Source organism: Kogia breviceps, chromosome 13 (assembly GCF_026419965.1).
Source record: "Kogia breviceps isolate mKogBre1 chromosome 13, mKogBre1 haplotype 1, whole genome shotgun sequence".
NCBI lineage: Eukaryota > Metazoa > Chordata > Mammalia > Artiodactyla > Physeteridae > Kogia > Kogia breviceps.
This window is the reverse complement of record NC_081322.1, coordinates 71,182,881-71,210,162: the sequence shown is the minus strand read 5'-3', so window position 1 is coordinate 71,210,162 and position 27,282 is coordinate 71,182,881. Positions and strand designations below refer to the sequence as shown.

General features: G+C 44.0%; 2 protein-coding genes across 8 annotated transcripts in view; one reads left to right on the top strand and one right to left on the bottom strand.

Moving 5' to 3' along the window:
* PLAGL1 (PLAG1 like zinc finger 1) overlaps positions 1–27,282 on the top strand; it is a 68,505-nt gene that overhangs the window by 38,567 nt on the left and 2,656 nt on the right. For 3 of the 7 annotated variants that reach the window (XM_059083287.2, XM_059083288.2, XM_067010927.1), the window contains 3 exons: positions 1,902–1,933; positions 6,437–6,506; positions 23,349–23,828. In XM_059083287.2, coding sequence (XP_058939270.1) covers positions 23,677–23,828 — 152 coding nt within the window. In that variant the 5' untranslated portion in view covers positions 1,902–1,933; positions 6,437–6,506; positions 23,349–23,676. The remainder of the gene's footprint in view (positions 1–1,901; positions 1,934–6,436; positions 6,507–23,348; positions 23,829–27,282) is intronic. The other 4 variants (XM_059083293.2, XM_067010929.1, XM_067010931.1 and 1 more) reach the window with 4 other exon arrangements.
* ZC2HC1B (zinc finger C2HC-type containing 1B) overlaps positions 22,282–27,282 on the bottom strand; it is a 41,397-nt gene continuing 36,396 nt past the window's right edge. The window contains exon 11 of the mRNA XM_059083197.2: positions 22,282–24,418. The gene's annotated coding sequence lies outside the window, so the exon portion shown is untranslated. The remainder of the gene's footprint in view (positions 24,419–27,282) is intronic.

Here is a 27,282-nt window from a genome sequence, read left to right as displayed (position 1 = left end):
CAGGAGTTATGCGTGTTTATACTATGACAAAGTGTACTTTATTTGGGGGATAACTTAATTGATCCATTATGTGGCATTTACCAAGGTAATTTTTCCCTTTTTGTTTGAGCACAGGAATTAAAAGTGATTCATAAAACAGACACGCGTGCACAGTCAACATGCAAATTAGAACCACATTTGGGTGACCATCGTTTTTTGTTGTTTCCCTAAAATGGTTCCCGTTTGCTAGTTCCGATTCAGGGGAGATTTAGAGCTCCCTGTCAACACTCAGTTTTACAGAGAAACTTCAGTGTTCAGTTATTGCTGTTAGTCTTTTTTGTGCACAGCTTTAAAAAATTCTTTGCTGTGTTCTTTCCTAAGGAATTACTGATTTTAATGTATAGAATGGATAAATGCAGGAGCACAGTCTGTCTGTCTGCTGTCTGAGGTCTCTTCCTATAATGTGAGCCCTTTGGCATATTGCTCTCCTGATTAAAAACTTTCAGTGGATCAGTCAGGACTCTTGGTTGCAACTGACGGAAACTAATGGGACCATTGAAGAATTCCAAACAGCCAAGTGACGGGAGTGTATTTGCATGTTAGAAGAATCACTCTGACAGCAGCATTGTGATTAGAATGAAGGGATGAAGGGGAGCCAGTCTGAGAACAGAGAGACTGAGGAACCAGTAGGGATCTCGGTGTCCAGTAGGTAGAAACGCCCCTTTACTGATAAGCGCTTTACTTGCCAGGCTAGTAGTAGTTTGAAGGAAGCCACATGAAAAGTTGAGTTCTGGCCAGTAGGGTGGGCTGCTCCCGGTTGTCCAGCATACCCTCCACCGCCACTAAGTTTTGGGGCACCACAGATTGGAAGGTAGCCTCCGGCACATGGTGTTGCCCCTGTTGGATGGTGAGAGTTGGGGCTGAGCCCTGTGAGTGCTCATTGACCGCCCCCTCCTCTCTTCCATCCGGGCTCCCCCATCTGGTGTGAGAAGGGGAGCAAGTGCCAGTGGAGGCCAGACCCTTAGGAGAGGAGAGTGGCCCTGCGCTCCGGGTTTCCGAACCTCTATCTGCTTGCTCAACGCACCCTAACTTCCAAGTTCCCTGTCTGGGGGTTTTCTTCTTGGGCACCATTTAATACCAAATACTCGTGGTCCTAATAACAAAGCAGAGAGGGGGGACCGTCTTGGCACGCCCAGCCTCTATGATGGGGCACGTGCTCCCCAGATAGCTCCTCCTCTCCCGGGTCTGTCTTAACTCTGGATGCGCCCCACGTGCTGGGCAGACTTTTAGTGGGTGCTTGTGCAGCAGGAAACTGGGGTCCCCTGTTTGCTGCTTCTTGTATGTCTGAAATTCTTCCAGCTAGAGCTCCCTGTTCCGAAAGTTCTAATCTCGGCATACTGGCTGATACATCTTGGCTTATCTAGAATCCTCTCTGGTTTTCATCAGGGCCTTCATAAGCCTCATCCGAAGTCTCAGATATTCAGCCACAGAATTTAAATGGAATTTGTTTTGAGGACATGACTGACCTCAAAGTCCAAATCCCTGTAGACATTTGGTGTCACAAGGACCTACCACTACTGCAACATCTTTGAATCAACAAATTTGTCACATGTATATCGTTTCTCCTCCCCGACACCACCCCAGTTTCCAGCACACTCTCATTTCCATCTTCTGGAAACCAGCAGTTTCCAGAACTGTTGGAAACAGTTGGTTTCCAAACTGATGGAAACTCCGTCCGGGCAGCTGGTCTGGGAGGCACGTCCAGGCTCAGAAGCGGCGGTGTCCTGGCCCTCAAGAGTCTAGCAGCACTGGCCTCTCTTTTCTCTTCCTAGTAGACTTCTGTTTTTTCCTTTGGTTTTTAAGCAATTCAGAGTTTAAGATAAAGGCCTTAAAGATAACTTTCTCGGTCTCTCCCTTTCTAGGTATTTGCATAGGAATCAGAGGCGTTAATCTTGTGAGTAAACTCTTGACATCTGCACTTGTTTCCTTCCTTCCTTCTCTACCTGCCCCCAGGACTAAAGCACAGGACAGCTGCCAGGTCCCCAGCACCTTTGCAGAGTCCACGCTTCTCTCTACAAGAGGAGGGGTGGTGGCATTTTTTGAAAAATAATCCGGCTCCCATTGCAGCAGTTGAAGCTAGTCTGTAGCACAGATGCACATGAGTCTGTGATTCTTTGCACCTTAGCCAGGTGCCCCTCACAGGTCTGCATCTCATTCCACGGTGTCAAGAATGCAGGAAGTATTCACTTTTGTATTCCCCATTCCGTCAACCTAGAGAGGAATTTCATCGCAGTCATTTTTAGGTGTCTCCCTTTCCCCCACGGAGTGTGTCCTAGAATCTGGAGATTTCCCTGGCACCTGGTAGGTGAGGGCTGGTCTTTGGTATGTGACAGTGGGGCAGTGGTCTCTTGAAGCCCTGCCACTCTTACCCCAGGCCTGGCCTCCCTGAGCACACCCGCAGCTGTCCTCTAGAGGGTTCTGCCCTGCCTTGGGGACAGAGCTGTGCCAGGGCCCCTTTTCCTTTCCAGCCCCAGGAGCTGGGGGTGGAGGGCACAGTGTCTTTTTCTCTCCCCCTTACCTCTCTCTCCTTCTCTCGACCCTGAAGTTGGGCAGAGTCTCCTCACTGGGTTTAGATGTTAAGAAAGACAGACTGCTTCTGTCGTCATCTGGGCTAAGATACAAGGAATTACGAAGCCTGCACCTGTTTTAAATGAGCTAGAAAGGATGTTGGGAGGACAAACGAAGTAAAATTCCAGAGTTGTCCTGCTGCACTGATTTGGAGGCTGTAATGAAGGCAAAACATCACCCAAACACTGGTAACTATGGAAATGAAGAGAAGGAAACAGATTTGAGAGACAATAAGCTCGAAGAATCTGTATAGCTTAGTCAGTGAGTAAAACCTAGTATGCCTCCAGAGTTTCTAACTTTGGAGCAGCTGGGAAGCAGCACGGTGAAGAGACTATTAATAATGTGGACTCTCAAATCCCACACTCTGGATGCAAAGCCCGGCTCAGCTGCTTGCTGACTGTGTGACCATGGGCAAATTGGCATCCCTCCTAAGCCTCAGTTTCCCCATGAGTAAGAGGAGGTTAATGCTTCCTCCGCATATGGTTGGTTGTTTGGAGCATTAAGTAAAGTGATTAAAACAATGGCCATGACCCTGGTGAGCATCCAATAAATGTTAGCTCTTATGACATAGTGGTGCCAGTAGCTAAAAGCGGTGATGCTGGAGGAGCAAGCCTGGCGGGTTAGCCGTGCGGAGCCCCTGCTTTAGGATAGGTGACCTTCAGGGGCACTGACGATATCTAAGCTGAGAGCTGCAGGAGGAAGGTAGATGGATTCGCCTGAAATTTGAAAGAAGTTCAGGATTGAAGATAGAGATTTGGGAGGTCTGTGACCCCAAGGAGTAGTTGAAACCTTGGGTGGTGACTGAAGTCCCCCAGGGATCGTGTGAGAAGGTAGAGGGCCAGGTGCCAGGCCCACAGATCTGTTCCAACTCTGAGCGACCCTTTCACAACATGCTCCTTGGTGTCGTCTTCAAAACGACTCCACTGTTGTGAAATGAATATGAATGTCCTGTTTACGGTCTCCACTTCAGAAGTATAATCTCAGTCGCGGAGATCCAGCTCCCGAAGTAAGACTTAGTTGCCTGTAATCTGCCAAATCGGGTGGGCTCCTTTCAGTCTGGAATTACAGTCCTTAGAAAATAAAAAACTTATCTGGGAGGCTTTTCGAAAACAGGCCCTGCACATCCTCAACCCAGAGGAGTCTTTCGCTGGAAGCCGGGGCAGGCCTCCCGGTGTCAAGGCTTGCCCAGTTCTTTCCCACTCAAATCATTTGAAATAAAAAAGTCAGTTTGAAGAATTTACTTAAGCAAAATCAGGAGTAGCTCCAAGTGAATGAGCTGAAACTGGAGGGAAATCCCTTTGTTCAATTCGGGTTTCAGTGAACGCTCAGCGGGCAGCTAAACCAGTTCATTAACAGAGAAAAAGACGTGTTTCTCAAAGCGGCTCTCAGAAGCTAATGCTTAGAAAAACAGATTGTGACAGCAGAAATGCATTCTAGAAATCATAACGCTCTAGATTCAGGAAACTTTAGTTTTTGTCATCACTGAATAAACAAATCACTTCCCCCTAAACATCTCCCCTTTATTTAAGACAATTCCCTCTAACTGATCTGTTTACCGTGCACCAATCCCCGTTCCTAGAAAAATGTGATTTTTCTCGCTACTCTGAAGCTCAGAAACAAGTATATCTAGAAATGTTTAATGTTGTTGGGTCATGTTTAAAAACTGTATTCTTTAAAAAAATAATAGAATTGACATATTAAAACCCTTTTTCTGTGATTTTTGAAATCCAAATTCTGACCTGAAAAACAACAGTCTGCAAGTAGCATCCTGTCAAATGTAGATGTGTTATTTTTCCTAACTGCCTCTGCTCTGCTTTATTAAATTGTTGTAGACTGCACATGATTTTTCCCCTGGGGCCACGCATGCTTTCAGGTTCTCTGTTGCATTGTTAACTATTTAAGCATTAGACTGGGGCTGAGATGGCAGGTGGGAAAGGCCGAGGGACTTGATCTCCTCCCTGCCAGAGTTCTCCGCTTTCACTAGTGCTGCTTACATTGAACGGCTTAAGAATAAGCTCCTGTGTGAGCCCTCGGAGGCCAAGGAGTATTGTTGAATTCAGAAAGGAATCTCTTTCTTTTAGTGATAATTTGAATATTTTGACAATGAAGCTAAGCTACTCCACTGCCTGGTTTGCGTACTTCATGTCATGTGCGCCCTTTCTAGTGAAGCAGAAGAGAGCCTCTGCCTTCTCTTCATAAATTCATAAATTGGTATTATCCATTGATGAGATGGGTAGGAGCAAAGGAGGAATCATCCAGAAGAATTGTACTCTCTTGCTTTAATGTTTTTTTACAGCTTAAAAAAAAAAATTAATATAGGCCTTTGGAGACCACCCAATTAAACTACCACGATAAAGGTTGAGTACTTTGAGAAGAGAGATGGGCCATGAGGATAATTTGTGTAGTGTTTACGCATGCAAAGCAAGGAATACGTTTAAAACAGATACTCTGGATGATTCAGAGAACCTACTCACCTCCAGTTTTTTCCCTCAATTGTGGTGGATTATTTTTAAACTTTAGTTGTCTGAAAATGGCCTTAATTTTCCTGTTTTTAACTTAATTTTCCTGTTTAATAACTTATGTTATTCAAAATAAATGGACATAGCCTTTTTGAGCAAATTAAGAGAAGAAAACAGGCAACCAAGTGAATAAATTGCTTAGGTGAGATATAATTGGCTGTTACATAATAGATTTACCTCTGTACTGGTAAAGAGAATCCCGAAAAGCTTCCCCCCTAAGAGGATCTACTGGTTAGCATAGTCTTAGTTGGAAGAAGCCAACTTTTATAATTGATCGGTGAACAGAGATACCCGTTTCCGAATGCTCACCAGGGATCAGTGGTGCGAAGCTGGCTGTAGACCTTTCTGGAGACTTCGTGAAAACATAGGTTCCCAGGGCCCCAGCAATCCTGTCAGTCAGTGTTAGTTTGTACCGTGGCCTGGGAATCTGTATTTTTAAATGATTGCCCTGGTAGGCCTGGGAATCTGTATTTTTAAATGATTGCCCTGGTAGGCCTGGGAATCTGTATTTTTAAATGATTGCCCTGGTAATTCTAACGTATAGCCAGGTTTGGTAACCGTGGAATTGTATATGCAAATTGGAGACTTCAGCCTTTTCACCCTGCACAGTTGATAAATCTCTATGAAGATATGAAGCTTTTTATGTGAAGCTTTTGTTGGAAATGAATGTCTACTGGTTATTGCTGATTTTTTTCAATTCATAATTTGTTTTAGGTTCTGTGATTACGTAGATTTGCATACCTGTTTTATGGTATTCTAATACAGTTGATTTTTTTTTAAATGCCATTTTCTCTGAGTTCTACTTTGAATATTTTATGTAAGCAATTTCATGGTTGTTTTTTTTCTACTTGCAGAAAGCAGGGGGAAACATCAGGGTTTTTCTAATCCAGTTGCAAGTAGGACAAAGGATATAATATAAATACTTAAAGATCTTCTTGGGCAAGATTACATGAGACGTTGAAAACCTTTTAAGTTACAACATTATGAACTTCAGCACACCTTTTAAATATATCAGATGATCTAAATGTTAACAGACTTTTGCCATATGGTGTATCTGAGACATTTTAAAATTGAGGGTGGTGGGTCTATTTAAGTATTATACTGTAGGATTTTAACATCTGAACTTGATCTGTCATCTATTAAGATGCCTAAAAAGCAGGAGAAAGTCTCCTCCACACGTTAGCAGTTGTGTATGTGTTTGTGCTCTTGAAGTGAGCAAGCCCAGGTTGCCGCGTGAGCGGGGGTCGGGGAGCAGGGGGAGTGTTTTTCTAGCTTCGTTCACTTAAGGTGTGCAAGATCTCTTCTTACAGGTTTGAAGCCTCAAACTTCTGAGAGGTCTCCCTGACTGCCTTCGAGCTGATGGTTCCTGTCACCAAGTAGGTACGCAAGCAATGATCGCTTTTAAAAATTTCTTCTATCTGAGCATGTTTATTAGTAATTGCTTGTAAACACGTAGTAAAAGAGGTCAAGGACATGCAGGAGGTTCAAGGCACTTCAGAAAGCCTCTGGTAGAGAAGAGCTACATTTCCCCCTCAAACTGTGGAATACCTTAGAACGGAATTCTTCTAACCTTTCCTTTTTAAAAAGCAAATTAGTATATCCTCTGTGTTTCGGGAAATCAGATCCTGCAGTTAGCAACTTCTCATATCCTCTGCCTTCCCCACACACAGCCCCCGTAATACCTGCAGATCTCTGGAATTTTCTGCTGACAACACTGTCAGTTCAGAAGCTTTAAAAGCTGCCCTATCTTCACTCCTCACTTGTGTACATAAGAAGATGTGTAAAGGTTGCCGCCCATTTGTGGAAGATGTTGACTGATAAGCCTAAGGAAGATGCTGGTCACGTACCAGTTGCACTAGGGAGTCCACCTACAGCTTCCAAGGCTTTGTTTGCAAATACTGCGGTAAAAGCTACTGCTGAAGTCCGCTGCGGTGTAGACAGCTTAGCTGGGGAGGATGGCAGGGTGGGAGTGGAGAGTGCTTGGTTTAGCTCAGAACGTCCGGGTTTGGCCTCTGGTCACGTCGTCGTCAGTCATGACATTAATGGGAGGTAACACTCTTAGAAGTTAACACTGTGCATTAAGCTTTGCTTAGTACGGTGTATTACCTGCTGTATCTTTTTATTAGTCAGTGCCTATGGGCAAAGGACTGAGATGTCTTGACCTCAGTTTCCTCATCTGTTAGATGGGGATAAAGATGCCTTTCTAGCCTGTCTCACAGGGCTGTCATATGGGCATTAGTAGACAAAGTGGCATGAGGGACTTTTTGAGTTCAACTGAGATGTAATATTATTTTACTAAAGGTTATTTTGGCTCCATTTGAAATAGAATATTCTTACTGAATAATATTTTGATTTCTCGGCCAGAAATTGAAATTCATCCTAACGTGGCCAGTATGTCTACTAGGAACTGAGAAAGGCACTGGCAGTTCTCATGAGGAGTGTGTGTGTTGGGGGGTGGGGGTGGGAGTGTCTTGCCCTTGTATCTTCTGGTCACCGTATGATTGACATTGGAAGACCGTGCGTGACGACCAGTAAGATCCTGGAATGTGACTGCCAAGTATTGGGTGGTGAGTCTGTGGGCTGAAGACAGGTAGGGGGTGGCGAACACCCCAGGCCCTGTGTGTCTCTGGAGCTCAGGCTCAGGCAGAATGGACAGGGCAATCGCCAGGCAAGCCGGAAAGGAAGGACGACGTGAGGCATCGCTATAGGCTACTGGGAAGGAGCAGCAGGCATGCGGCAGCGGGAAATTGGGGCTTATTGTAAGCAAGGTGCCTGGCCTCCAGGGCGACAGGAGCACAGAACAGCACATTGAAGCCCCTGCGGATGGGCTGCCGATGGACCACACATGTGGATCGCGAGGACAGCTACTTAGAGAGGTTCACATTCCTCCCCATTGAACGGGGTGCGATTGTAATGGTTTGTTAAACAAACAAAGAACCTAAAGCTGTGAATGAGGGAGAGAAAAGACTTAAGGTGAAAAGGAGAGGAGGCCCGGCTGGCTAGCGTTCCACTCTCTTTAAGCTCCCCACCCCCCTTCCTCGACATTCCTTTCTCCCTTTCAGAGAAGACAGTGCAGTAACTTGGAAAAGTTGCCTTGTCTCTCCAGTGCCGTTTCCTTTTAAACTGGAAACAGGATGAAATAAAATGTCTGTCACCTTAACCAAGACAAAAACGAAAAACTGGGGTCCTCTTAAAGGACTGGTGATCAATATTTTTGTATTTCTAGCCAAGTATTTCTGGTTGAACAGTTTGCTCGGCATCCTTTGAATTTATTGGATGTGCCGTGGAAAGGCCAAGAGAAGATTCTCGGTCAAGCACTGGATGGTAGCTTTGTCCTGTAAATAGCACATGTGGCCGCAGAGGTGGGCAGACCTCTGCTTCTGGAGGAAGGGGTGTGAGCTTTGGAGTGGGCACAGCAATTTCACTTTTCTCTCTGAACTGTGTACACAGTTTATAGTTAAGTGAGTGCCGGATGTTCATCCATTGAAAAAGCTTGGAAAAAGAAGTGTAAATTGTTTTTTGAAACTGCCAATTACATCTGTGTCCATTCAGTTAATCAGATTAGGTCTCAGGCCCTCCTTGTGGGAAAAAAAGGAACCATTTAGAGGTTTCAGAACAGTACTTTTAAATCTGCTGTTCCTGCAGGGTAATGAAGTTATCCATGGGGGAGGGATTAGTGATTACGTGTAACTTTTTGCTTGTGGACAGCAGTCTGTTGATACAGCGTCCTCACTTTCACTGGCTCCCAGATCCGCCCGCCTGGCGCATCGGACCCCTGGTGTTCAGGGCACGGCCTTCTTGGCAGACCCGTCTCCTGCTACCCCCCCCCACCCGCCCCGGCACACCTGCCTTCCAGCCAGACTAGACCACGTGATCCATGCTGCCCTGTGTTGCTTCATGCCTCTGTGCTTTTACATGGTCTCCCCTCTGCCTGAAATAGATCTACTGCCTTTTGTCCACCTGGTTCGCTCCTAAACGCAGCCCAAGTAGTCATTATAAAAATTTAGAAAGTACGGATACTCAAAGAGGAAAAACAAAGAAAGCCATCCATCTCTGATTCAGCCCCCTAGCGACCCTTTGCTGACATACTGTTATCTGCACTTTCAGCCCTTTTTCTATTTATTTAGAGAGGTGGGGTTTTTTTAGGATCAAACAGTCCACCCAAGTCTTGAGCATCCTTTCCCGATCTCATGTAGCTTTTAAGGTTCCGTCAAGAGATTTTAACTCGGGTGTCTGGCTTCCCGTCATCCATGTGACTAGTGAGCTTTTCTTATTTCTTTTCTCAGTGTGAGCCTTTGCCCTCACACACTTCCTGGGAAGGAATCAGGCTTTTCTTTTCCCTAGAATGGTAACCGTATTAGGACAATAGGCCCTGCCGATAATTAGGTAAGTTTTGGTTCCTCTGTGCCCTGCTCTTAGAGTTCCAGGAAAAGAGATCACGGCTGTCAGCTATAGAAACACATCGTAAAGGGCATAAAGGCGAGTAGCCGAGGATTTGTTGGGAGGGGGGAGGGGGATATATTTCCAGCTGTCACAAAGGAGTAGCCCCTGCCGCTGACTTCAATGACTAGGAAATCTTCTCCCAACACCAAAGGCTCTTTTCTGGATTTCGGGTCCGTGCTCCATCCCACCCCCTACCATGCTACCTAGAGTTCATTAACAGTCTTCCTGACACATTCCGTCCCATCTCAGCTTGGGAACCAGTCCCGGGCCTCACACTTGCCTCTCTGGATGCACATACCTGTCTTGCTTGCTTGTAGACCTTTGTCTGTTTCTTTCTAAATGTTAATATTTAAGACCACCGTGTATGAGGTGGGGCGAGGAGGAGTGGGGAGGAGTTAAGAACCTGTAAAGATGTTTCCTTCCCTCCTCTCTGCCTGGTGGATATTATGCCGAGTGACTGGTCCCGTAGGTCGGGGTGCTTTGGCCCTGTCTGGGGAGTCCCGAGCTGCTGCGTAAGCTCCCTGCTTCCGCTCCATACAGGTGCGGAAGGGAGCGGTGTCATAACGGGGTGGTTTCAGATGACGCCTCCGTGGTGATGGAGCCTGGCTCCTGGTCAGCGGTCCTCTTTTGCCCTTGGTGGTTTGGTTTCTCTCAGTTTTCCGTGGCTCATCGAGGCTCCTATTCCTGGGCTTCTGCCTTTTCCAGTGCTTCCTCCCATCCAGTCAAGACGGAGTTTTATGGGCATTCTCTATCTGCTTCTACCTCTTTCTTCTCTCCCCACCTCCATGTAGGCCTGGAGTGGCCAGTCTTGACAAAATCAGTTACATGTTATCTTCGATGTGTTAAACACAGTATAATAATAAAAAGCTCCCATCTGTAAAAACAAACAAAACAAAAACAAAACCCACCTCTTCTCGTAGAGTGGGCAACCAAACAGGATTTTTGAGCTATTAGGGTCTTGTTTTGTATTATCACCATCTAGAAATTATTTGGAACATCTTCTCAAGTTTTTTTAAAATGCAAACTTAATTCTCATTTTGCTTATTTTTATCACCACAGACTTGTCACTACACTACCTTACCTAAGAGGAACTGAGGGAATTGAGACAGAAGGCTTCTTCTGTCCTTGGAGCCTCCAAGAGGGACATGCCACCACACACCCGCTTCCATCTGGCTCCGCAGTGCAGAGTAGGTCCCCTAAGGGAGGACCAGTCTAGCTGAGGCCTGCTGTAAAGAAAAGAAATCCCTCCCCAGCCCAGGCCACCCCACTGGAGCAGACCACTTGGGGAAGACAGACACTGGTGATCAAGGTTGATCATGTGCCCTTGCTGATGATCTGAAGCCACGCACATACACAGAGCCCAGAGTAATTTATAGTCACTTACAGAAGTCAGATTCAGAATGGTATCCGCTTCCCTGCAGGCAAGGGTATTATTCGCTAGTATTTAGTCTGGGAGACGACCTCAGGGCCTCCTCCATGTGGAAGCCTCCTGGCTGGCCCGGATGCCCGTTAGGCACCATTAAATTCAGTACATCTAAAACTGCACTCTGAACTCCTGTGTTTGGGTAGGTTTTTCTTCTGGGGCTCGATATTTCTTTCCCTCTCCACCCTCACTGTCCCCTCTTTCCTCTACCATTTTCTAAGTCCTAATTTAACTCCAATAGTCCCTCCTTATCTGAGATTTCACTTTCCATGGTTTCAGTTACCCACGGTCAACCTCGGTGCAAAAATATTAAATGGAAAATTCCAGAAATAAACAATTCATAAATGTTAAATTGTGCACCATTCTGAGTAGCATGATGAAATCTCATGCCGGCCTGTTCCATCCTAGCCGGGACGCGAGTCATCCCTTCATCCAGCATATCCTGCCTGTTGGTCACTTAGCAGCTGGCTCAGTTATCAGACCCACTGTCGGTATCACAGTGCATATAACCCTTATTTTACTAAATAAGCACAAGAGTGGTGATGCCGTCAATTTGGATGAGCCAAAGAGAAGCCGTAAAGTGCTTCCTTTAAGTGAGAAGATGAAACTTAACAACTTAATAAGGAGAAAAATCATATGTCGAGATAGCTAAGATCTACAGTAAGAAGGAATCTTCTATCTGTGAAATTGTGCAGAAGGAAAGAGAAATTTGTGCTAGTTTTGCTGTCTCTCCTCAAACCGCAAATGTTACGGCCACGGTTCGTGATAAGTGCTTAGTTGAGGTGCGGAAAAGGCATTAAATTTGTACAATAAGATATTTTGGAAAAAAATATTTTGAGAGAGAGAAACCACATTCATATAACTTGTTACAGGGTTTGTAATAATTGTTCCATTTCGTTCTTGTTGTTGTTGTTAATCTCTGGCTGTGCCTAATTTCTGAATTAAACTTTATCCTAAGTACGCATGTATAGGAAAAGACATAGCATATGTACAGTTTGGTAATATCTGTGGTTTCAGGCATCCACTGGGGGTCTTGGAACATATTCGCTGTGGATAAGGGGCGCCTGCTGTAGTGGGTTCCTGTTGCCTGGCTCCCCTGGCCGCTGGTCCTGGGACCTCTGCCCCTTGTAGTTTGCCTCCTCTTGGTCTTCTGTGGCTCTTTGAGGCTTAGGTTCCTGTGCTTATGCCTTTTCCATCACTCAGCAGGAATGCCTCCTACTCCTGTTGAGACAATGTTTTGTTGGCATTTTTCTATCTATCTCTACTTCTCTCACCACCTCACTCTACCTCCACATAAACCCAGAGTTAGTGGCTACCCTTGACTAAATATGTTAGCCTGCTAAAACATTACAACAAAAGCCCACCTTCTCCTAGTGCAATAGAGTGATACGTCACTGGCGCTTTATGATTTGGTCTGTGTCTCTCCAGCCTGTTTGTCCGTGGTACCCCCATTGTTTACATCCATATCCAGTCATACTGAAGTACTTATTTTCAAGTACCCTGTGTTGATTCATTCCCTTGGCCTGCAATAGACCACCTCCCCCTTGAACACCAGGTAAACTTGCTGGCTCAGCTTAAACTTTGGCTTCTCCATGAAACCTCTCCTGATCTCCCAAGCAAGAGATAATTATTCCTTCGACAACCATATTTCTTATCCATCTTGAGTTTCAATGATTGTTTTCACTTTTTTTTCATGCATGAGTCTTTATAGAGCAGTTTAATTGCGTCATATCTTAGTTCTTAAGGAAGAGCATCTTAGAATGTACACGTCCTGACTCCAGGCTTGTATACTACCTCTTCCCTTTCCACTGGGCATTACTTGGTTTTGCCTGACTTTCTAATTTTTGCCAGTCTAGTTGGGGAGGGGGGTGTTAAGAAATGAAACAAAAAGTGTCAGATGTGGTAAGTGCATGACACAAGGAAAAAAAAAAAAGAGAGGCAGGGAATGGGGGCATAAGGAGTGCCAGGGATAGGGCTGGGGATTAAATAAATTAACCAGGATTGAAGCTTTACCAGTCAAGAAGGGGGAAAGCCCACAGAGTAAAATGTACATGGGAAGTGATTTTAATGATGGACCAAGAGATCTAACCTGGATAAAACTGTACATATTTTCATTTGTTTATTGGCTACATGGGTTTCCTCTTCTGTGAAATACCTTTTTATTTTTTTGTTCTTGCCTAAAGGTTTAAAGGTTTTAAAGGTTTAAAGTTTTGTTTTAAACATTAAGCCTGTAATCTGTCTGGAATTAATTTCCTATATGATGTATGGTAGGAATCCAGTTTCCTTATTTTCCAGATGGATAACCAATTATTAAGTAGTCCATTCTTTCCCCAATGATTGTAGTGCCAGCCCTGTCGTATATTAAGATTCCATACAAAAGTGGGTCTGTTTCTCGGCTGTTCATTCTACTCCATTGGTCCATTTGTCTAATCCTGTGCCTATATCATACTGCTTTTTTTTTTTTTTTTTTGCGGTACGCGGGCCTCTCACTGTTGTGGCCTCTCCTGTTGCGGAGCACAGGCTCCGGACGCGCAGGCTCAGCAGCCATGGCTCACGGGCCCAGCCGCTCCGTGGCATGTGGGATCCTCACGAACCGGGGCACGAACCCGTGTCCCCTGCGTCGGCAGGCGGACTCTCAACCACTGTGCCACCAGGGAAGCCCCCTGCCTTTTTTTTTTTAATAAATGTTTTTATCTGTTATCTTTTACCTTTTCTTCTTTGGTCTGTTTGTATGATGATGAGAATGAGCCAGTTGAGTGGAGAAAGTCTTGACTATTCTTGACTTTTCCTCTTCCATATAAAATTTTAGAATGATCTTGTCAAGTTCCAACAAAGAACCTTGTTGAATTTTTATTAGAACTTCAGTGAACCAGTATATTAATATGAAGAGAACTGACAATATTACAATAATTCTATCTGTATTTCCCTATTCATGAACATGGTATAGTTCTTCATTTATTTGTTTTCTTTTGTCTTTCAGTATAGTTTTATAGTTTCTCCATAAATATCTTGTTTGTCTTTGGTTAGATTTATTCCTAGCTATCTTTGCTTTGTGGCTAATTAATTTTAAATTATATTTCTGTTTGCTGGCATTTGAAAATGCAGTTGATTTTGTATTTTGATTTTTGTAACCAAATACCTTGTCAGACTTTCTAATTCTCATATTCTATGTGTGGATTCTTTCGAGTTTTCTATATAGTCATCTGTGAATGGCAAAAGATTTATTCCATTCCAATTTTAAGTCTTTTTATTGCTTTATTGTTTTGACCACAACTTCTAGTACAAATGTTTAACAAGAAACAGTGATAATAGGTACCCTTTTCATATGACAAAGATAGTAAACTGTCTCATTAACTTAAAAATTATCTCCTCTTTCCTGTTTCTTAGTCTAATGATGCACATTTTAACAATTTAACTGTTAATTAGTCTCTGGGTTATAAAAGGTTGCTTCATGGTGCTAATCACTAGTGAGCATTAGGACTAACAAAGATGTAAAAATAGCACCTACCCTCTAAAGAAGCCACATTGGCAAACATAAAGGTGCCTAAGAGTCATCAGGGGAGTTATTAAAATTGCAGATTCTCAGATGCTCCCCCAGCAAGTTTGACTCAAATGCCTGCCCCTGGGGTCTTGCACTTGTCACTTTCCTTGTTATTGTTTGTTGTTGTTGTTTAACATCTGTATTGGAGTATAATTGCTTTACAATGGTGTGTTCGGTTCTGTTGTATAACAAAGTGAATCAGTTATACATATACATATGTTCCCATATCTCTTCCCTCTTGCGTCTCCCTCCCTCCCACCCTCCCTATCCCACCCCTCTAGGTGGTCACAAAGCACCGAGCTGATATCCCTGTGCTATGCGGCTGCTTCCCACTAGCTATCAGTTTTACGTTTGGTAGTGTATGTATGTCCATGCCCTCTCTCACTTTGTCACAGCTTACCCTTCCCCCTCCCCGTGTCCTCAAGTCCATTCTCTAGTAGGTCTGTGTCTTTATTCCCGTCTCACCCCTAGGTTCTTCATGACTTTTTTTTTTTTTTCCTTAGATTCCATATATATGTGTTAGCATACAGTGTATGTTTTTCTCTTTCCGACTTACTTCCCTCTGTATGACAGACTCTAGGTCCATCCACCTCACTACAGATAACTCAATTTCGTTTCTTTTTATGGCTGAGTAATATTCCATTGTATATATGTGCCACATCTTCTTTATCCATTCATCCGATGATGGACACTTAGGTTGCTTCCATGTCCTGGCTATTGTAAATAGAGCTGCAATGAACATTTTCATACATGACTCTTTTTGAATCATGGTTTTCTCAGGGTATATGCCCAGTAGTGGGATTGCTGGGTCGTATGGTAGTTCTATTTGTAGTTTTTTAAGGAACCTCCATACTGTTCTCCATAGTGGCTGTATCAATTTACATTCCCACCAGCAGTGCAAGAGTGTTTCCTTTTCTCCACACCCTCTCCAGCATGTATTGTTTCTAGATTTTCTGATGATGGCCATTCTGTCGGTGTGAGATGATATCTCATTGTAGTTTTAATTTGCATTTCTCTAATGATTAATGATGTTGAGCATTCTTTCATGTGTTTGTTGGAAATCTGTATATTTTCTTTGGAGAAGTGTCTAGGTCTTCTGCCATTTTTGGATTGGGTTGTTTGTTTTATTGTTATTGAGCTGCATGAGCTGCTTGTAAAGTTTGGAGATTAATCCTTTGTCAGTTGCTTCATTTGCAAATATTTTCTCCCATTCTGAGGGTTGTCTTTTGGTCTTGTTTATGGTTTCCTTTGCTGTGCAAAAGCTTTTAAGCTTCATTAGGTCCCATTTGTTTATTTTTGTTTTTATTTCCATTTCTCTAGGAGGTGGGTCAAAAAGGATCTTGCTGTGACTTATGTCATAGAGTGTTCTGCCTGTTTTCCTCTAATAGTTTGATAGTTTCTGGCCTTACATTTAGATCTTTAATCCATTTTGAGCTTATTTTTGTGTATGGTGTTAGGGAGTGTTCTAACTTCATACTTTTACATGTACCTGTCCATTTTTCCCAGCACCGCTTATTGAAGAGGCTGTCTTTTCTCCACTGTATATTCTTGCCTCCTTTATCAAAGATACGGTGACCATATGTGCGTTGTTGTTTTCTTTTTTTAAACTCCAGTTCCTTTGGGGATATCGCTATTCTCTCTGGGATGTTAATGATAGTTGTTTCTGAAGTTTTCTCCATGCAGTCTTTTTTCTTCTTCATTATCCTAGCTTCTTTTTTCTGGTTGTTCTGTGTCGGTTTTTCCTAATAGATGCTTGCTTCTGATTTCTGGTGATCCTTGGAGGCCTACTGACTTGTGAGTGGAGCCATAGAAAAGTTGATGGAAGCTTTGTGTACTTAGATAGGGCTTGTCAACAAGGGCTTCGTTGTAGGGGAATATGGGTAAACCCTTCAGGACTGCCATTTGTCCTTGTCGTTAGCTCTTTTCTCTTGGGCTAGTCAGCTTTCCCAGAGAAGACTCTTTCAGTCTCCTGTCCTGGAGAGTATAATAGGCCTGGTTGCCTTTGTTCTGATAGGCGAATAGGGGAAGTATGCAAACTTCTACTTAATTCACCCTGTTTCAGCATAGTACCCCCTTCTCATACCCTCTTTCGGGAGGGGGTCAGAGGGCCGAATGCACTGATAGACTTTAAACCACTCTTTCTGTTTCTATACCCACTTATCCCCATTTCCAGAAGTACCTAGTGCCCAACTTTGAGACTTTTGATGGGTTCTGCAAGGGTGAATCAGGTTGCTTCAGAGCTTTTCATTACTGGCTTAGAATTCTTCTTTCTTAGGACGGCTAAGTCAGTTACTGCTTGTTTTCCTGCTTTCCAGCTTCCAAAAGTTTGTTGCAGTTTTCTCCTTTCCTGTTATCGTAGGTTGTGTTTCTGAAAAACTCTCATTAATACTGTTTTAGTAGAGTTTCAGGGGAGACTGGGGCTACATACTTTTATTCAGTTTACCATCTTTAACTAGGTGTTACTCATACTGTTTGTGAATAGAAGGTTAGCACCCCGTCCTTCATTTTTTTCTAACTCTAATGCATAGATTTGATGTTCTAAAGCTGTGGTGTAATTTTCTCTCTAGATATTAGGTAAACAAGCAGTTCACTTCGGCTTTCTTGTTTATCTTCAGCCTTGTTTCTAAGAAAATAAGAGCTTAGTCACTGGGTTAACAAAATTAAGCCTCTCAAGGTGACATTTTAAAAGAGTCAGTAGGCTGCAAAGCTGATTGCTTGGCGGGCTGAGGAGGCAGGGGCTTGCTGTGCGTGGCGCCCCCCAGAGCAGAACCGGGGGCGGGCAGCCGATGCTTCCCACCTCTGAAAGCAAATTGTTTCAAACCTATGAAAGTGGAGATGTCTACCCGGTGTTGAATAAATAGTTCTGGAGGGCACACAGAAGAACGCTTTGTGGAAGCAGTTTCTCACCAAACCAATCTTCCCTTTCGAATTGAGCCGTGGTTTTCAGTGCTCTCTTTTATCTCCACCACGACCACCTTAGCCCAAGCCCCTGCGGGCTCACCTGGACTGTTCCGGTCGCTTTCTTGGTGGGCTCCTCGTTTCACCGTCTCACCATGTGGAAGAGGAGCTCATCCCCCTGCCTGGGAGTGACAAGGAAAGTAGGAGTTGGCCAGGTAGACAAGGGGGTGGCGGGATAGTCCAGGAAGGAGCATAGCATGGTGTGGAAAACACAGAAGCGTGAGAGAAGGTGGCACGTTAAGGAAATCCCAAGTAGATGGATCTGCAGCTGGTGGTTGCCTTTGGGCCACTGTGGGAGAGAGGTCTGCAGACATAGTGGGGTGACAGGCTTTGGGGATCCAGCCTGAGAGTTCATCCTAGGCAAGAGCCTTCTTCTGGCAGGTGGTATGTCAGCTCAGGTGTTACGGATTTTAATGATAGTATCTTAGTACTTTATTGAGGATACACACATGCACACATACACACACACACACACACACACACACACACTTTAATAAAAGATTTTTAAAGATGCTGACAAATGAATCCCTATGATTTTGAGGGCAACCTTCCCTCTAGTCAAAAGGTAGGCCTGTCTTAGATGATAGGATCTATTAAATTATCATCGGTACCCATGTTTGAAACGAAATTTGTAGAAGTTGTTTATTGCTTGAATTTCCAAAGAAAATTATTATAGACCCCCTCCCCCCACCCTTTTTTTTTTACTTTAACCTGATAAAATGCAGTGACTGAGGCACCAAATATATGGTCCCTTGCTTAGGAAATATCAGTGACTTTATGAAAAGTGAAACTGAATTGATAGCACCAAGAGGGTTTTCCCCTTTTTTCATCTAAGTCAGTGTCCTTTAACCTGTTTAAAAATCTAGAGCCCCTTAGAAAATCTGAAGAGAGCTATGGTCCCTCTCCTCTTAAGAACTCTAATACACATGCCTCCTAATTTTGCACAAAATTTTTGAGAATTCTCAGCCATGGGCCCTGGAACCTCTGCCATGGGCCCCGCTTATGAACCCCTGTTCTCAGTTAAGGCTGAAAACCCAGCCACAGCAAGCTTCACATCTGTAAGCCTCAACCAAGTTACTAGTCCAGCCCCAAGAGCTCCTCTTTTGCTGATGAGACATATAATGAGCTCCAATTCTTCTAACACCGTGCTTGCTCAGTTACAACACCTAACAAGTTTTACGGTGCATGTGCGTAATGAAAAACAAGAAGTAGCAAAACCACCCGGAGGTTCTGAGTATCTTCTTCCTCCAGCTGATGTTTCTGGATGGTTTTTTCATAGATGATAGAGACTTGCTATTAGAGTCCTTTAAATAGTGAGGAGAGCACCCTCTCTAGAAGCCTCCTGGAGCCAAATAAACAATGCATTTACACCTGCCCTGCTCCAGGATTGGCTCTTTCATATTTTGTGAGTGAGTGTAAGAAGAAACAGAACCTTATTAGAGGCCCTTTTAAAATTGGCCTTAACACATTTATATAAAAGCAATCCCAGGTGTCAGGACTAGGAGAGAAAAACGTTTGGAGTAGAACCTTCCTGTCCACAAGGAGTGATGAATGGAGTCAAGAAAAGAACTTAAGAGTTCCCATGTTGGAAGACTAAAAATGGAAATTCAGTTTCCTCTCAGAAATGGGCCTTGCATCGTGTCACTGGGGACAATGGAAATAGAAGCCAGAAGTCATAGTTTATTTTGAGAATGTTGTAAAACATTTGTCTCCCATTAGCTGATTGTGTTACGCAGCATTGGGGACGTCCTGGAACTACACTTGTGCCCTGACCTCTCCCTCCGCCGTGGTATACCATCAGCCCTCAGGGAACACAGTCCTTCCTGGCTGTTGCCATATATATATGTTCTTATTCCAATCTGATGCTCTCTCATCCCCAAAATAATCAGCATGAACAGAATGAAGCAGATGGCACAAGCCTTCTTTGGCATACTGGCAGATCTGTATCACTCACTCAGTATTTTTAGAATCAAGGGGATTGAAAATTATGTCCTGAGATGTTTTGGGGGAAGACTTACTATCTTTCCAGGGTGACAGGTGTTGAAATATTACCGTATTTAAGACTCAAATGCAATCCGTATGTCAAGTTACAGAACTGACTGATTATGGTCAGGACCATCCCTTTGTTAGTTCTCCCTTAGGATTGCTTGGAGGTTTGCCAAATAATAGAAAGTTAATCACAAGTCTGTTTTAAGGGTGTGGCCAGAAGGCTCATCAGGTTTCAACCAAAGATCGGAATCAGCAGCAGCAGCCAGCCAGCCAGTACTGGTCAAGTACATGGTGATGGGAGATGCTGTATTATCCACACAGTTTATTTTTTTAAAATAGCTGGGCTTTGATCCTCAGCCACAATGAATTTATAATCTGTTGGGAAGACTATGTTTATAATAGTTTGTGATGATATCATGAAAACAGTGCAAATATTTATATTTGAAGATCCATTATTAATGAAATACAGAGTTATGGTGAATGAAATGTTATAACTATTTGTGAATTTGAGTTCATCATTAAAAAAAGCCTTCCTGAAGAAACTGAGGAATGTTTACTATTATAAAATTAATTCAGTTCAACATTTGAGGACCAATTTTGCACTTAGGGTTGGACTAGGTGTATTTAACACAGAGACCAAAACTCAGAAAGATAACAGTCTTGGCAAAGACGTAAATGCAATACGTTTAATAAGTATAAAAATGCTTAAGTGATTTAATGTTTTGTTGTTGTCCTTTGCAAGTATAATGGGGAAAGAGTTGGAGGAAATGTCTCCCATTTAAATACAGTGTGGCCATGTGTAAAACCCCTTGATTATATACCCACCATCTTTGAAGGCCCGAGGGAAAGGTAATGAGGTCTACAGCTTGTTGGACTTCTGAATCTAGGGAAGTGGCTGGAAAGTGCATCTGGGAAAACTTTATTCAGTGCTAAAGGCAGGTACTTTTTTCTTGAATAATCTTATTTTTCCTTTGTATGCTTGGTGCATTGGTGAGCAATCAAAGTTGATATCTGTTGAGAAACAAAGAGCTCAGGCCAGTTTTTACTTGCAACCGCTTATGTCCTGTGTGTGTTGAGCAGGTGTATTATCCAGGCTACTGGGTCCTCCCACTATGAGTAACGGTTGGTGAAGCATACATAGGAGAAAACGTGTGTCTCTTTTCTATTATATCCATAGCTGAGTGGTTAGAACCATGTGTCAGTTTGCAGCTGATGGCTTCTGCTTTTAATCCCAGTGTTTATAAATACTACCGTGTATTTGTATGGTGTGTCTTTAGATTACAGAGTACTTTCAGATCCATCTTGTTTCAGTTGCTTGTGCCTACCAGCTCATTTACATGCATCAGATAGATAACTGAAACTCAGGACAGCTAACAAAGGGGTGAGCTGGAATTTGAAGTAGGGAGTATTCATAAAACAAATGACTGGATCTACATAAATACGTTTTGTGCTTCAGGGAAACACCTGAGGGCAAATGCAGTATAGCCGTGCCTGAAGGAAAGGGTAGCCTTGCCTTCATCTCTTTTGACAGTGAAACTGAGAGTGCCTGTGCCTTGCAGGACAGCAGCCACTAGCCTCCTGTGGCTACTTAAAGTTAAATAAAATAAAAATTTCAGTTTCTCAGTATCACATTTTGAGTGTTCAGTAGCCATCCATTTCCATCACAGAAAGTTCTGTTGGACACTGGTCATCTCTCATAAAGCAGGAGTTGGGGAGAATGAGGTTAAAGTACACATGCAGGGGATTGGTGTAGGTGAGACGCCAGACCAGCTCCTTCTCCTGATTGACTAGCGCTATTTTGAGTTCAGCTATAAAGAGAACAAGAAAAAAATGAATTTCAAACTTCATATTGTGTGTACATTTTAATCTCTTAAAACAGACCTGGAAAAAACACAGCAATTTCCAGTGGATGAGTATATTTAATGATGATTTAATGATTCTATGCCTTTATAGCTGGGCCAGTATTATAGCCAGACTTAGGCTGGATGAGAAGTAGGACACACCATGAGTCCTGGCAGCAAAAACTCGGCCACACAGGGTAGAATTCCTGGAAGGAATTACTTTGTGGCCAGGGTGGTAGAGATGCCTCGAGGCCGGGCAGCGAGGTGAACTGACAGCCGCTGCAGGAGCAAGGAGCTGGGGGGGAGGGGCTTGGACAGAGCTGGGACAGGGGCTCAGTTCAAGTCACACTTGGTCACAGAGGAATAAGCTGTGTGTGTGTCGCCACAAGAAGGGAGGTTTGGTGCCAAGATGCTAGCTGAGAACGCCAGTGTCCCCGGCTTTGGATCAGTGCTTGAAGCTTCAGGTCAAAGTGCACACGTCAGCTCTGAAGGTTCCAAGCAGGTGGGGCAGGATGGTGAGGGGTGTCTGCCTGGTGCTGGCTCCTTGTGAACTCTGGCCAGACACTAAAAACATCCGAGCTAGCTGATGAGGAACACAAGAAGTTTCCTGCAGTTTTTGCCCCTTAGAAAAGGAATGTGTTTGTCTATGTTGCATGTGCTATGTGCTGATATGTTTAAAGATGCTTGAACTATTATTATAGTAAAATTCCATCTAGCTAGACTCCAGCTTTCTGATCTGAAAGTAACTACAAAGGTAAGTAAAAATTAACTTTTAACAGTAAAGAGCAGCTCTAAAAGAGCCGGCAATAAATGAATGACTGCAGGGACCAGACGCCTTGAAGACCTGCTGTGATCGGTCAGGTTGCCATGAGGGCCCTGCTCACGTGACAAAGTTCAGAAAAAGCTGGCCTGGGTACAAAAGCTCCTCCAGTGTGTTGAATGTAAGCATACAGTACGCTATTTTTTTAACTATTGGCACTTGAAAGGTTAATGTCCATTGCCTGAGGATTAGCTCTGTCTAGAATAGCACAGGATTCTAGGTAGCCAGGCTTTTACTGTGTTGTTCATGATGCTGCTTTGGACTCTTATGAAGGCTTCCACATGATGGTCTGTTGGTAGAAGAAGAGGAGCCTGGATTTGGGTGATCTGCCTGGGTTGGAAGGGTGGGAATAACTGGGCTTGGAGGCAGATTGAGGCGGCACGCCCACCTCCTAGGAGCGGCCTTCCAACAGGTAGCTGGTCCCCCAGGCTGGGGCTGGGGGAGGAGGAAATGTCCCCATAAACGAAAGGGGAAAAAAAGAGTAGAACAGTCTCCTGGAGGATGGTGCCCGCACATCTAAATGTGCTCTGAGCTCTGCCCGAGCTGTCCCTTTGTCTCCGTGGGAACCTCTTGTCTCCCCTCTAAAGGCACCGCATCAGTGAACTAAACTAGCTTTATTCCCACTTTGTTTACATTGTAGACTTGAGTCCTGCACGGTAACCTCACAAACAAATTAACTTATATGTATACAAATTATTTCGGCTCATCCCGTGGAAGTTTAAACAGGTGTGATAAACAACTTATGTTCTGCCAACAGTGAGTGAAGAGGACTAGCCCATGGTTTGAATAAGCAGGGAGGATTTTTTTTTTTTTTTCTGTACCAGTAAAACACTTGAACACACTGGGGAGGTTTTTTTGTTTTTTTTCTTTGAATTGGCAGACTGAACTTCACAGTGACCCGAAATCATGGTTTGAAGTCGATAATACCGACTCTATGGAAATAGCTGTCTCTACCACAAGGGAAAGTGTGCTTCATCTGTCGTCAAAACACTGTGCACTTGACTCCTGCCACCCAGGAGCAGCACAGACAGGTGGATTTATATGCGTAAGAACCTCCTAAAAGCACACAGGAGGATGGAGAGTTGTGCTGCACTCAAGCCATTTAAAGGAACACGTTGACTCCGGGGAGTTGATGCTGAATTGGTGGGGGAGGATAAGCATTGTTTGCAGATGAAATGCAAGGAAACTCTTCCTCTTCTCTCCACAGACGGTTTGGTGATCCAGGACGTGCCCCAGCTCTAGTGATGCAGATTGCCTTTCTGCTCTGGAACCTCATCCATGCCTCAGACTTGCTCCTCTCAACCTGAGACTGCGTGGAAACTGGGATGTGGGAAGCAGGAAGCAGAGATAGTGGTAACTGAGAGGCCCATGTCTGGGTAGAACCAGGTCCGGGACCACAACGCTGCCTCCCCACTGGCCTGGCGGTCAGCTGCTGTGGCTCTGCTGATGTGCTCAGCACCGTCCTTCTATTTGTACTTAAATGGCACAGCATTGGGTCAGCGCATCTGAAAAGGAAGGTGTGAGAGACAAAGCCCATGGCCACCTACCCCTGCCAATTATGTGGCAAGACGTTCCTCACCCTGGAGAAGTTCACTATCCACAATTATTCCCACTCCAGGGAGCGACCTTACAAGTGCTTGCAGCCAGACTGTGGCAAAGCCTTCATTTCCAGATATAAATTAATGAGGTGAGAGGCTTTAGAAAAGGTATGTACTTTTAAACATACCTTTAAAAGGCTTTGCTAGCCCTCAGGCCAAACACTGCAGGGGAAAGGGGACGCAGAATGTGGATGCATTTTAGCCTTTATGGCTGTATCTCCAGTGATTACTATAGTCTTTGTATGACAGTTGTGCTTTGCAGTGTCCAGTTCGCTTTTTCAACAGATATTTCTTGTGTTCCTCCAATAAGCCAGGCCTAAGAACAGAAAGATGAGAGGACACATGGCTGGGGAGACAGTCATGCAAACACCGTTACAGTGTAATCTAAGGGCTCTGACAGAGCTACGCAGGTGGCGGAAGTTGTTCTCCACCGGCTGATGAGACCTGGGGAGGCTCCTCGGAGAGCTGCAGCCTTTAGCTGTGACCTAAAGCGTGAATGGGAGGCAGACAGTGAGGAAGAAGGTTCCGGGAAGGCCCTAAGCCTTGTCCTTGAAGCACACGTGCACAGAGGGTAGCGGCGGAGGAGAGCGGGGCTCAAAGTGTAGCGAGCAGGAAGCAGCTCAGAACAGGCCTTGTCTGCTGTCCTAAAGGGTTTGTTTTCTTCCGGTAAGTCTGAGAACTGAAAAACATGGTTTGGTCAGGATGTTAGAAAGACGGCTCTCGGAGTAATTTGGAGAAGAGGGAAGAGGCCCGTAGACTGATCTGCAGTCTGTTGTTAACAGTCCAGGTGTGAAAGACGGAGAGCTTGTCCAGGTTCTGAGAGTGAGCGTGGAGGGGGAGGGTCCATCTCCGAGTGCCGGCTTTTGGAGCAGTTTCTCAACTTGGCTCTAAAAGCCACCCTAACAAGTGGAATTCTGTTGGGTATGCAGATGTGAAATATGTGCATTTAATCAGATTTTCAAAGGCATCCATGATATGACAGAGGGTAAAAACTACTCTTTTAGGAGATAGGTCCTTTTTTAGAAATAGTACATTTAGTCTGAATTTCTTGAGTGCCTATTAGGTCCTCACTTCCCTGAGGGAAATGAATATATGAGATGTGATTTCTGCCTGTAAAGGATTTTTATATTATAGAAAGACAATATATACTCGAAATCAGTAAGTCACACAGTAGGCTGATTGACAGTGAATGCTGTGTGTGTTATGTATTGAATATATGGTACCTTCAGAGCTCTACACACAGAACCGCCACTAATCTGTGCCTCTTTTGATACCTGGTTAAGGGAAATGCATCTTTTGCCTCTAATTTTCATGAAATGAACTTTCACTTTCAGACTAACATATAAATGCATTGGTAAGAGTCAGAATTTAGCAGGAGAGAGTTTCCATCTGAGTGGTATGAACACGAACCACATTATAATTAGATCTGGGAATGCCCCTGGAGGAAGGCACTTGAAAGAATTGAGAGATTTAAATTATGGCTCTTAAGAATAGCAGTTATAGATGATGTAACATAGTAAGCTGATTTGTTAAAATAAGCCTATACACGCCTAAAATTCAAATGTGTTCTGTACGTCGGCCAATCTCTAGTTGCCATAAATGTGTTGAGTGCCTACTGTATGCACCGATTTTGTTGCAAAGGCTTCCTGTTTTGCAACCCGCTTCTTATGTGTACACAGTAATTATCCTTACCCGAACACCAAAAGCAGTGTTAGCTGCAGCTAAGCCACAGTGAGGATATTATAACCATGGATAAAGACCAAAACACATATAGGAGATAAATATTTGGAAAAGACAGTGGCGCTAACAGATTACTGGAATGACAGGAATTAGGTGGGATTACTGTGGTAAACCGCACTGAAGAAGATGTCTTAAGCAATATTTAGGAGGTAGGTGGTGGTGGTTCTGAGGAAGGGAAACAACTTGTTCAGCTAAGGGTGTGAAGAGAAGCAGAAAAGGGAAGCAGTGTACTTCACGCGAGGACGGCCTTCCCTGCGCAGTCCCCGACATTTCTTGCCTCTCTGGCCTGAAGCAGCAATCTAATAAAGGGATAGAAGAGTGGCGAGAGGGCAGGATGTTTTAGGTGTTTTTTTTTTTTTTTAAAAGGGCAGCATTCCATCCCATGTCCCTCAATTGTAACGTAAGATCCATTTTATAAGCAGAGGTTGAAGAAGAAAATAACTGACTTGCTTAACTAGAAAAGAGAACATGGGACTTCTTAATACAGCGAAGGATGAAAGCAGTTAGATTGGAGATAGCAAAGGGCAGGAACAGTGATTTGGCAAGGCAGACGAAGTCCCAGTGTAAGCAGTTAACCCCGGAGGAATTCTAAGATCATTGATGTGGTCCAGGTGACACCCAAAGATGGTGGTATTTGGTGACTGTAGGACAGACTGAAACTGGTGGTTTCTTGGGTGGTGAGGTAAGAGGAGAAGTTAGGGAGGGAAACAAAATGTGGTAGTAATTTCAGCCATAAGGTGATCGTGTTCTAGGTTGGAACTGTTGCATGAGCAGGTGAGGGGGAAACTAAAAGAAGAATTGGATGCCAGGCAGAGGAAAGAGTCAAACAAGAGGGGTGGGAGCTGGTGGAATGTGAAGAGTGTTATTGCTCAGGTACGAGCTGTGTCCCCCTGAGCCTTTCTCAGAGGTAGGACAGGAAAGTGTGGGTAGGAAATACCAGGTCCGGAGTTGTCAGCTTGGCACTGATCTACGCAACGGTGATAAATGAAATTTAATCAGATAGAAATCCTTCACAGAGGAAAAAGGGGAGAGGGACAAGGTCCAGAACAGAGCTCTAGGGTTCCTAAACATTAGTTCTGGACCAGATAGAAAGAAAATTGTTTAAGTGTCAAGTTTGTTATTTGCCCTCTAGCAGCCTCAAAAAATGCTTTCGACAACCTATGAATGTATTTAAAGATGCATGTGGAACTTGGAGAGCCCAGCATCACTTCAGATCCCCAAATACCTGTTGCGTTGTCCCCGTTCCTCAACACTGTTTGTACCCGTCTCGTAGGACCTGCCGCAGTCAGTGTATGTTTCCCTCTACTGTCTTAGTCCTTCTAGAAAAAGTCCTTTTGAACTCTGTGGAAGAAATTACCAGTGACCTTTAGAAAGTGAGTTGAAGGTGTCTTAAGAGGGATCTTGAAGAAATGGAGACGGGCTGCACGCATGTGACGTGATAGCCAATAGGAAAGTATTAAACGGCAGAAACTAAGACTTCAGTGTTAAGGTCTCGTGGGAGGCGGGCGGCTGACGCTCCGAGAACAGGTGGTGGGGTTGGCATTCCGGGTCCAGTTAGACACTCTCTCTGAGGTTAAAGATGATAGACTGTTTAGCTCTATGTCTAAGGCCTGAACTTTTTGTCTCAATAAGGACCAAGCAGAAATTGTACTGGAAACAATAAAAATAACACCACGGGGGGGGGGGCAGGGGTATGGGGTTCTGTGTAGAAGGCAAATCGGATCACTTCTGGAAATTCAGAAATTTTAAGAGTATAGAATAGTCATTTAAACCCCTTCCTGAAAAATATTTCTTCATGATCAT